Below are 11,731 nucleotides of genomic sequence, written 5' to 3'. Positions count from 1 at the left end.
AGGGCACAGCCCGCAGTGAGCGAGAGGGCAGCTGTTCAGCTGTTCAAACTGCGGCGCGGGAGGGCTCCCCCAGTGCCCTCAGGGAGGGCAGCGCTCGCCAAACACACACAGAACCCGCATTTAGTGAGAATGCAGCTGTTTAATAGTTCAAATTGCAGCTCAGGAGGGCTCCCCTGCTCCGTACACATGGTTCGCAATCTGAGGCTGGTTAAATACAATCAGGTTTTTCAAAATCATCGTTCCCAAGTTTTACGACATGCAAGTGACCATGAAAATATTTGGTTTTTTTATTTTATTTCTTTTTTACTTTATTCTTTTAAGTTTCTGAACAGGCACTTACATGAGGGAGTTGGATTTGCTCTCAGCCGGCGATATCCACAATAGGAGTATCCTGGCATAAAGTACACAGAGTCTCTGCTTTATCAAAGTGCCACAGTAATAAAACAGTTCTTACAGAAATGTAATTTGATTATTCACTTACTCATAAAGTAAGGTTACCAATGACACTTGCACCGGAGTTCACTCTAAAGGCCAAGTGAACCCCAAGTTCAAGTCGCCTTCCCCACAGCAGGCTCTGGTTTCTCCCCAAGCCTGTCTGGGACAGAGCCCAGGCTCTGCTGTGAACAAAGGCTGGCTAACTCCTTAAAGCTACTTCTTCAAACACTAAATGCCCATGAGATGATGAGAAAGATAAACAACCTGCTGTGCCAGGCAAGCATCTGAGTTTTAAGGCTGGCCTGGCTTCCAAATACCTTTCCAGAAGACCACAGAAGGCTCATTTGCCCTCTAACAATCCTGGAAGGATGTCCTTGGAGGACAGTTAGAGACAGACTGTGAAGACAGTGGGATCATGAAGCCAGGAGGAAACACAGTATTTGCAAAATAACCAATGTTACTAGAATTAACTTCATCAGTAAGAGACAACTACTTTCAAATACTTCACCACTCAGCACCTGAAGGTGAACTCATAACAACACCTGCACGGTCACTAGTTACTGGGCAATGAGCCCCCAAGAGTCAGGAGTGACTCCCGTGAAAGGCTTAGAGAAGTTTGGTAGAGAGAGAACTAGGGGAGGGAGGGCAAAGATGCTTCCATTCTTTGCTACTGACAGATTCAAAGCCTCTTAGAACTCGTGGTGAGGTGTCTGAAGGCTCCACAGTTATCACAGTCATGTACATGCAGCTTTAGTGAAACCCTGTCCAATGTAGTAATTAGGAGTCTTAGGACAAATTCACCGTAAACATTGAGTTTTAGTGTGATTTAGTCAATTGTGTCTTACTGCGGTTTCAAAATAAAACAAATGCAAATAAGCAACATTGGAAAGAAACATGCAATAAACAACATGAGAGAAGGGAAATGCTTTAGTCTACATTGTAGAGGTGAGCAGCAAAAATCAAGTACACCAGCCTACCATGCATGGAAATAACCAGATTTAAGCTGACACATATCCAAGTGCATATAACATTATCAAATTAAAGTAAATGTGCAGTATAAAATAGTAGCTTAAGAAAGTTCCAGTGTTTGAGAAAGCACTTTATTTTAAGTGTATATACATACTTGAAATTTAACTGAAGAATGCTTTAGTAGTATGGGAAACGCAGCACTGCAAGATGAAGGAAGACAGTTGTAAATGGGAATTTTGGCCTTCTTTTCCCACAGGCTGCTGCCATCTTTAACCTGCTGAAGCATTGCAAAGTTTTTCACCTTAGACCAGTTCACATTTCAGGTTGCTCAGCAGATGCTTGTGACTCTGGAGATTCAAATCGCTGGTGAAAGTTTGTTCGTTGTTTCCTCAGCTTCTCAGGAGCTTTTCTCCATAAAATTATTTCCTGTTGAGGAAGAAAACACTCTTGAAACCATCACTTACCATTAAGGCAGAAGCATCAAGTGCCTTAAGTTCCTGATAAACAAATACTTTTTGGGAACATAAAGAAAAAAATAACCAAAAACAACACCCCACAAAAAGCTCTGCATCCCCCCTGCTTAACACTGCAGTTCATGTGAAAGTAACAGAAAGACAACACAATTCAGGTTGCATATTTAGTTACTGCCTGAACACTTGCAATCTTGAGCAGTCACCTCTTCCTTAACTATCCCTACTCCCAACTTCAATAGTATTAAAGGGTTCAAGAAATTTTTCTTCCACTTTTTCTCAAAATTCAAAGCCATCACAGCCACTGCATGCTCCAGCTACCTCTTATTTTCCAAGTCTAATTACACTGCCTTGCCTACTCTGTAAGAGGAAGATTTGATATAACCTGCACAGCTTCATTCTAGTGATCCTTTTGAGCATCACCTCATCTTTTGTAACATTTGAAGCCAAATGTCCTAGCCCTTTTTACAATTTTGCAAATCTGAACCTGGGCTAGTGCTGAGAGGAGAACTCCCTCTGCAGCAGTTTAAGAAAACAAGCAAACCAATGCATCTCTAGACCATTTTACCCACAGAGTGTTTTGTACAATAGCCCAGATAATTCTGCAATGAGATTGCTACAGACCATACCTGCTGCTTGAAGTATCGTCTGTCTTCTTCATCCACAAGCACCAGATTTAAGAAGTACCTCACTGAAAATTTCTTGTTCACATCCCTCATTGTTGGAGTTGGGTCATAGCCTGCTAAGAACAGTCTTATAGGAATCGATTCACCTTAAAATAAGAAAAAAAACCCCTTAAATTAGTTCTTTAAAACCAGAATAATTAACATAGTTTCAGAAAACATGGAAAATAAAGTTTCCCAAGCACTGTCTGTGCCTTCCTTGGTTAAAGAAAAAAAAACACAATGCCCCCCCCAAAACAAACAAAAAAACCACCACAAACCAAACAAAAAGAAAATTACAAACACAACGCTGAGCACAGAGGCAAGTATGACATGAAAAGTGGGAATCCTTCCTCACTGCAAGCAAGGTAGCCAGGAAAGGCAAAAGGATCAGTATGTTGAAATTTCTAGAGCTGGCCTATACCATGGAGTCAGGTTTGATAAAAGGACCAGTCAGAATTTCCAGTGGTAAATAAGGGGAAAAGTTACTAGGATCCCAAGTGAAATGCCCTAAGTCAATAAAAATGTCTGATTTGAATAGAAAAATCCACCATCATTTCAGCAACCTAAGAAGTGTGGTTTCTGTAGAAAAAAGTAATTATCTAAGCCATCTCTTCTCCCCCAGATGTTTTAAATACAGTTTTAAACACAAAATGCTTGCCCTTTAAAACAAGCACAGTTACTTACCTTTAACTGGTGCACCATCCATTATTTCATACTTTGCAATGGTTTCAGTCTCTGTTGTGGTGCTGGGTCCTGGTGAAACAAGTTTTCACTGTGAGAACACCTGGTCCAGTCTCAAACATTTACAAAGCTTTATCACACAGTTGCCATCCCAAAGCATTTAAATTAAGGCAACACTGCTGCTTTGCCTTTGTCTTGCACTTGAGTTACAGGTGGCCAAAGCAAGCACACTACTAAGTATCCTTGCCAAAGCACAACAGGCACATGGGAGTCAAACCCCAGAGAGAAGGAAGTGCTTGAGCTAAAGCTGCAACTACTGACTTTGCTCTCCAGGTCTGCATACCAGCACACAAGCTTCCGTTCCGTTTCTCTTACCAATTCCAGTGATCTCCTTTTTGATCAGCTGCAACTCCATGTGCTGAATTTTTATTCTCACTAAGAGGAAATAAATTTTTCCAACAATCACATCCTTTAAGTGATACCTTTAAAAGAACAGAATGGGGGTTTTCATTAAAGTCTAAACACGACTCTCACACCTTCTTGAATCCCAAGTTACACAGGCAGTTATGTTATCTGCCTGTTAGCTTACTTCCCCGCTGAGATCAGCACCCCTCGAGTATTCCCATTGCTGCAGTATTAGCAAAGGAGGTGCTGTACTCAGACTGAAAAGGCACAAACACAAAAATCAAGCCTCAAATATTTGCTAGTGACCTTCCTGTCAGTACTGCAGGCAGAACAGACAGGTATTTCTCAGCAAAGGCCATTGTGTAATTAGCACTCTACATTTTAAGTCTCCAGAAGCCAAGGCTGTTCATCCAATACTACACACTGAGCCCTTTCATCCCCAGTTATTCACCTGAATGTGTTTTGGGTTGACACTTACTTTGACTTGTTGTATTCAAACTCTATATGGAGACAGTCCTCGATGCCCACTTCCATTTTGATGGAGTTGTTTACATCTGGGTAGGTAGCAAGCTGATGGACAATCAGATCATATTCCTTCACCAAGTCTGAGAGACGCCTCACGATTGTCACTTTTAGAAAATACCTAAAAGAAAGGCACTGAGTTACCCAACATGATTCAGAATTACCTGAGGTACAGGTATTCTCTGAAAGACCAGTGTACTTTCTCATAAGACTAAGTAGAAAAGAGTAAGACATCAAAACACAAGACAAAGCACTCATAGGTAGAAATGTGGAAGTGTTTTCTGCAGTTGTGGGTATGTTGGTTTTTTAAAAGGAGAGAACATGGACTGTCTTCACTTGACTGAGCTGCAAGAATTTAATTTATACAAACAGCACTGAGTAATTCCAAATTAAGTAGAAAAGGTCACATTATAACATGATCCCAGCAACTCCAATCAAGGCACACTAATTACTGGCTGATACATGTCCCATTTAATAACCAAAAGGAGGAAGGGGAGGCAGCATAAATGCTAAATTATGGATTTTCTGCAGGGGAGGAGAGGAAAGAAGGTTCAACAGTTACAAACCTCAGTCTGACGTTGGCACCAATGTAGGATTCATATGGCTTTTCAACCTGCATGAATTCAAAGTCATAGTTTCTGCTTTGGGTCAGTTCTCCAGGTAAGGCCAGTTCTTTCACTAAGTTTACAAATTCATGGGTATTGCTTTTGTCATTGAAGAGTTCTAAAGTTAGGAAGTTAAAGGAAAACATGTTTCAGTGTTTATTTTCAGCAAACAAAACTGTCTCTAATTTGGCAGGAGTATGTGAGAGCACAACAGAAGCAATTCATTTAAAATACACATATTTGATCAGATGTTTTGTCCAGGTTTTCAAGTTACCTTCAGTTCCAGCAACCCACAGTAAGCATTCCTGAAGGGCTAACTGCAATGAACAGAGCACATGTCACTAGCATGGCACTGCTTTTTAATGACAGTTTAGCTAGCTTTAATAAGCACTTCTTGCCTCACACGCTCTGTAATTAGCATTGCCTGGTTTTGGCTTCCAGCATTTATTGCTGCAGGGACAAAACCTAAGCAATGTCAAGGCTGGCTCATTTAGGACAGGCCAGCAATCCTAACTGGTCTCCTGCAGATTAACACCACCTATCAAATGGTTTATTGTTACTACTAGTCTACAATCAAATGGCTTTTATGACCCCTGGTCGAAGTCAGTCATTTGGAAATGAGCTCTTAAGACATAAGTGCAGACAGAGCAGTTTCACAGCAACAGCATCTCCTGTCCCCAGAGCAGTGTCACCTACCCATCCCTACATCTGTGTCAGGCAATTCTCACCAAAAATTACCATAAAAATTACCCTAAAAATCCAAACCCAAGCACTTCAGTATCTAAAAATAAGCGCCTCTACAATTCAAAACTGAACATCAATGGTAGCTGGTTTTACACAAACTGAAGCTTTTCAGAAAAGAATAAATGAACTAAACACACCAACTCCACAGTTTATCATGGCCAATTTGGTAGAAACTAACACTAACTAGGAAATGCTTACTTTTCTAATATGGCCACAAATTATCTAAGGTGTACCTGGTTTGCTATGACAAGCATTTCTCTCATACAGAATTTATTTACTGCTGCATATCCAATACCTTTTGTGCCAGTCAGGAAAGCTGCTGTACTCTGAGAAGCTGGTTTAGAGTAAGTCTTTGACATGGACTTATTCTCCAAACAGTGCAGAGAGATCCCACTACTGCACTGATTTCTGCATTACTATATGAAAACTCAGAAAGATGAAAGAAAACAGGGGCAAGCACAAAAAGCAGGAGCTTAAAACCACTCCTGCATAACTCCATGGACTTCTAAATGGTAGCACAACACGGAGTCCCAGAAACACACAAAATTCAAGAAACACTGCATCAAATTAAAGTCATTTAGAGAACTTATAAATCAGAGTAGATGAAAAACAATCTGTACAGCTATCACAAGACAACAGACTAAATGAAGTTGACATACATGAGCTCTTTTTTTTCCCCCATCTCCTAATGCCTCATTCCCGTCACAGTCCTGTTTTATTCTGGAAGTTTGCTTTTAGAGCTCCCTGATAAACCTCAAAGTATAAAGCAGCAGGTGCCAGTACTCAGTCACACCTGCAGTGCAGAGAGATCACCTTGACTGGTAAGAGGTTAGATATAATAAAGATTCCCCATAGTTCAAATCTGAGCAGACTTAGGTACAGTCATAACCAATTTACATTTTTAATGTCAATATCACATTATCTCGCTAAAAAGCACAGAAAACCTCCAAAGCCATCATGGTCTGTGTTAACAGTATAAAACTAGGTTTTAGAGAACCAAGTACCATAGAATTTTAAAATTTTTGCTGTAGGCTGCCCCATCATTTATTTTTTTATGCCTCTTCTCTGTCAGAGGCATAATTAAAAAGACCGCAAATTTAGTTTTCAGAAATCTCTGGTGGTTATTAATCAAACTTTTAACTAGTCTGAGACAGACTGAATATTCACCATTCTCCTTCACGTATATATATCTCTCCCAGAGACTTTCTGACTACAAAAAATTAGTAATCACTTGCTTTAAAATACGGAGGATATAACTTCCCTTTGCCATTTATCATCCACTAATCCAATCAGGTTGTATGGTTTGAGCCAAACTGCTGGCAGCCACAAGTGCCAAGTTCCATAAGCCACAAGCCCCTAACAGCCCCTTTATAGCTTAAACTCACCAATTTGTCCTACAAATTCAATTCTAATTCCTTGGTGCTCTAATCTCTTCCCATGCTTCAGGGAGACGTTCACCTACCAAGGTAAAAAGAAGAAAAAAAAAAAAGTTACATTTTTTCAACACTTTCACTCTAATATATCATCTCATTAATAAGGAAAACATATTAGTACATGCCTATGAAAACTAAGACCTCTTCTCATTGGCTCTCCCAGAGCTTGAAGGTAGCCAAATCAAACAGCTGATTATAAAATTAAGCATTTCCAAGGCACCACTAAAGCATTCAAGAAAAATCTAATCATCCACAAGACTGAATTGAATAACTAAGCCTGAAACTTCCAAGTCCCAAAATTAAGAATCCAAGCCAGAGCTTAAGCAGAGTTCAATAAGTCAGTTGTGATCTTCTTGCCATCTTTGAAGGCTGAGAGCTTCAAAGCATCTTCTGACAGTCACATTGGAAGTCCAAAAAAGAACTGCCACCAGATGCATTCCTTTCAAGTCAAGTGAGCTTCAGTCCCTTCCTCAGCAGATTGCAGCTAAATATTGGTGTTGGAGAAGTCAATGAAAAAGAACAGATACTGAAACCTTCTATGAAGGCCTTAATTTGTGACTTTGATTCTCACAAACAGACAAGAAAAGATTCCACAAGGGAATACTTTCTATGGAAACATGTAAATATTTAAGCATATATGATGTTTGCTTATGAGAACAGTGACAACCAAAGAAATTCCTGTAGTTTAAAATCCAATACATTGTCAATATCTGAGTAGGAAATAAAGTGCTTGAATAATCCATCTTTGGGTGAAAAGAAAGAGAGGGTAGAGGGAAGCTGTCCAATAAGTGACTGGTGTTCCAGACCTCCTCATCCCACTATGATTGTGTTAGTCAAAATTCATGAGGCACCTCTAAGGCATCACCAACACAAGCAAGCAGTGCTCCAGTGATCACAAGCTTCTCCCTCAGCCTCCTGAGTTTGAGGCCCATCTTGTGCGAGTTTCACATCCCTGAAAGGAACTTTCTAGAGAACCAAGACCTTTGCATGGAACAGTATCTCCAGAGCAGGAAGATGCCCAGTGACAACAGGCCAGCCAAGGTCAAAGTAGGCATTTACAAGTCAACCTCAGAACCCAGCACCCAGCTCAAGTTTTTGGTGGAAAGGTGCACGATAACAGAAGTATTCAGAGAGCAAAGATGGCTCCAGTGAAACAGAACAAGGAGTTCCTAAGTGCAACACTGAACATAGAGAAATCCCTCTGGCAATTTAAACTTCATGGTCTTTTTTCCAGTAAGGAAAACTCTTGTTGATTCAGCAGCCAGACGAACTTCATACATTCCTCCTCTGATGCAATTCCAGAAACCACTTCAGGGCGTGAAACACAGGGTTATCTTCAGGGTACGCAAAGCAGGTTGACTGTGCCAGCCGAAGATTACTGTTACCTGTGTTGGATTGTGGATTTTGGAGTTCAAGGGGAAGGGGAATCAGAGGGATCCAGTTTGGAACAGTTTTCTCGTCAGCAGCAACGACAGGATTGCACATCTTTGCACAAAAAGCTTATTCATAAATACAGGATGACTGGAAACAAATAAACAGCTACTGTTCAGTTTTATCAGCTGTCTGGATGACTATGGCTGAAGAGATCACATATAGCAAAACACTTTCCTCTTTGAATAATACCACAAGCTGAAAATGCAGATCCCATAGCCCTCCTACATGCACCTGCATGCCAGAATCAGGACAGTAATTAACAGTCACTTCTAAATAAATATGTACCTTTCCTGAAACAGATTCTCCATCGTAGAAGAGAAAATGCTTTTCTACTTTACCATCTTCTGTTTTGATTTCTGCTGGTTTTCGTGTTTCAGCATCATTAAGGACAACATCAATCTCACAAACAGGAACGAAAAGGTTTCCAAGAAAACTCTGGAATAACAAGAATTGGATAAGTTACTACACAGTGGACACTCCATTTTAAATGTGGTGTTCACTTGCAGCTGTGCACTATACACTGGGGAAAAGCATTTGTGCTTCCATGAAGTTACAAACCCATTATGTATCAGAGACCCAAGAAAGAGTGATGACAAAGGACAGTTGTTCATCCAGCAAGTAACTGAAATCATGTCAGTAACAAGCAGCGACAGTTCTTACAAAATATACCATTTATAAAAAGTACAGTGTAGTTACTACTACTCAAAACAAACAAACAAACAAAAAAAACACTAAAGCAAAGTAGGTACAAAAGGGGGTATCATGCAAGGCCTAAAGCATCTCCCTGGTCAGGGAAGGGGAATAGGCACTTTATTTGCTGCCCCTGCCTACACCCCTAGTTCTCTTTAACAAACAAAGAGAGCACGAGCAGCTTGGAGAGACAGCAGTTCTTCATACAACCACCTCTGCTACACAGCTCTGCCAGCACACAGAGGGGTGTTCCAGGTGTACCTGTAACACTGCTCCAGGCACAATGTTTGTGCTCAGCTCACCACAGCATTCCCCAGGCTGCAGCTCTGATCACCCCAAACACGAGACCCTATGAGAGATCATCCTTTGAACTTGCACAAACACTTCTTACAACGGGCTCCAAAACATGTTAGTGCCTCTATGGGAAACTCAACAAGATTAGTACAAAAGCCAACACTTTCCTCCTGAGAATTAGACACTAATCTGCTTTGATGTACTAAAGCAGACAACACTTCACTAATTCACGATGATTTGGGGTTTTTTTTTTGAGAAATTACACTATGTTCTCCACGAGAACATCTGTTTCAAATAGATAAATTTGGTATACATGAAACAGCCTGTCCTGGTTTCAGCTGGAGTTCACTTCTCCTAGAAATAATTTCTTCTAGAGTTAATTTGTTCCCAGTAGCTGGCATAGTGCTGTGTTTTGGATTCAGTATGAGAGCAAGGTTGATAACACACTGAAGTTTCAGTTCTTACTGAGTTGGGTTTATCCCAAGTCAAGGATTTTTTTTGTGCCTCACACTCTGACAGTCAGGAGGTGCACAAAGAAGGTGGAGGGGAGCATAGCCAAGTGATCCAAACTAGCCAAAGGGATATTCCACACCTTAGAGTGTCCTGCCTAGCACACAAACTGGGGGAGTTACCCAGAAGGGGCTGGTCAGGGTCTGGCATTTTTCAGAGGGTGGTGAGCAATTGTATTGTGCATCACTGGTTTTTCTTTTTATTATTAACTATTATTATTATTATTATTATTATTATTATTATTATTATATTTTACTGTGTTTCAATTATTAAGCTGTTCTTATCTTAACCTTCAAGTTTTACTTCTGCTTCTCCTCTCCATCCCAGTGGGGTGGGAGGTGAGGGAGCAGCTGCCTAGTGCTTAGCTCCCACTTGGGGTTAAACCACAACAGTCATTCTCACTTCACCAATTTAATATAAAACATTGAGTAAGAACACCTTCCAAGACATTCTGGGGACCTGAGGTTTGAAATGCTGCATTAATAACAACAAGCCCAGAGGAAAGTTTGGTCTGAATGCCACTGCTCAGCAGCAGGAACTCTTTGTGCTTACCCCTCCAAGCCAAGCAGAGACACAGTGCAAGCTGGAGCTATAGCGCCCACACAAGACTAAACTTTGTTCAGACAGCAATCAGCCCTAATCCAATCCACAAAGATGTATATAACTGTGTATATGAAACCCAGTTATATTCACTTCCCATTCTGAGGGGAAAGCAGCAGCAGCAGAGGACCAAGAAGGTGGTCAGATGTAAAACTGAACTGTCTTCCAAGTCTCTGCCAAGCACAGATTTGCACTGACTGCCAAAAAGATGTTTTGTTTTGTTTTTAAAACACTGCACACCAAAACCATTACTGATTTTTGGCTCCTGGGGAAGAGCAAAAAAAAAAAAGTTTGAAGAAGAACTCCAAATTTTAGACTCTTTTAAACATAAAATGCTTTTGAGCATGCCCACATTTTTTCCTTAGAAACTGTACTCATTTCCCCAAAACTAAACAAGAGAGCAGGGGGAGAGCACGCCACCTCTAAGCAAACAACAAGATGCTCTCACAGTACCTTCCAACTCTGAAGCTGCACCATAATTAACAGTCAGCCAGACCTAACACTGGTAACATCACTTCTCAGGAGGCTGCGTGTGAGCACTTCAACTGCCCCCATACGAGATTAGCTCTGATCTCCTCCGGGGAGGACAAGAACATACGGAATAAAGAAATCAACAGCTGGTATCTCCCCCAGTTGCTGTCGAAGATACCGCTACAGGGAAACTATGCAAAACGAGAAGTATTTTAAGAAGCCACCATACAGCTTATTATGTTACAGCTTCGGAGAATGCAGACGGAGAACTGGGGTTTTCAGAAACTCCTGTTTCGAGCGTTCGGACGCCTGGCTGTGCTGTTGGGTTTATTCAGAAGACAGACGCTGAAAATGCTGCTACATCGGGGCTAAAACCCCATAGCACTGAGTCCTAAGTGCGAGTGAGAGCTGCCCTGAAGGGCCTGGGGGGCTCCGGCAGCTGGCACAGGGTGCAGAAACCCCAACCTCAGCTTCATCCCGAGCTCCGAGCGGCTTCTGGCCCCCCAACAGGGGCAGAGACACGCGTCGGGGAACACGAACACCCCAGAAACACACAGCGGATCGATCCAGGGACTCTTTATGACACGTATTTTTTTACTCCTCGTTAAAACAGCCCTGGGAGCACGCCCAGCGCTCCCGCCGGGCACAGCGCGGCCGCCCTTCCTGGACGGCGCGATCCCGAGGGATCCACCCGTGTCCCGGGACTATCCACGCGCCTTCCCCGGCCCAACCCCGCACCGGCGTGGGCACCGGGCACCTCTAACCCGTACACAGCACTAAAACTCCCCCAAACCCTCGCTTTT

General features: G+C 41.7%; 1 protein-coding gene across 3 annotated transcripts; it reads right to left on the bottom strand.

Moving 5' to 3' along the window:
• Positions 1-119: 119 nt before the first annotated feature.
• On the bottom strand, positions 120-11,180 carry VPS26A (VPS26, retromer complex component A). 3 transcript variants are annotated; one of them, XM_027660961.1, is made up of 9 exons: positions 11,158-11,180; positions 8,649-8,798; positions 6,882-6,954; positions 4,714-4,870; positions 4,104-4,268; positions 3,596-3,702; positions 3,224-3,292; positions 2,504-2,646; positions 120-1,830 (listed from the first exon to the last, which is right to left on the bottom strand). In XM_027660961.1, exons 4-9 carry the CDS (start codon positions 4,764-4,766, stop codon positions 1,717-1,719), a joined length of 651 nt encoding a protein of 216 aa, XP_027516762.1. In that variant the 5' UTR covers positions 4,767-4,870; positions 6,882-6,954; positions 8,649-8,798; positions 11,158-11,180; the 3' UTR covers positions 120-1,716. The 3 variants fall into 3 exon arrangements, with proteins under 3 accessions (XP_027516762.1, XP_027516761.1, XP_027516763.1); XM_027660960.1 differs by lacking the exon at positions 11,158-11,180 and adding an exon at positions 10,911-10,994; XM_027660962.1 differs by lacking the exon at positions 11,158-11,180 and adding an exon at positions 9,315-9,333.
• Between the last annotated feature and the right edge of the window lie 551 nt (positions 11,181-11,731).

This window comes from Corapipo altera, unplaced genomic scaffold, assembly GCF_003945725.1.
Source record: "Corapipo altera isolate COAL_440 unplaced genomic scaffold, ASM394572v1 133, whole genome shotgun sequence".
NCBI lineage: Eukaryota > Metazoa > Chordata > Aves > Passeriformes > Pipridae > Corapipo > Corapipo altera.
Note: the sequence above shows the minus strand (reverse complement) of the source record. Positions and strands in the feature narration are given on the sequence as shown.

What these genes read in the sequence shown, in the direction of transcription:
- VPS26A (XM_027660960.1), bottom strand. Translation starts at nt 10,934, where the DNA reads ATGGTGCAGCTTCAGAGTTGGAAG. An exon ending in GGTGCCAACGTCAGACTGAG is followed by an intron (nt 4,269 to 4,713) that starts GTTTGTAACTGT and finishes CCTTTCTTTTAG; the next exon opens with GTATTTTCTAAAAGTGACAA. An exon ending in GACGATACTTCAAGCAGCAG is followed by an intron (nt 1,831 to 2,503) that starts GTATGGTCTGTA and finishes CTTCCTCAACAG; the next exon opens with GAAATAATTTTATGGAGAAA.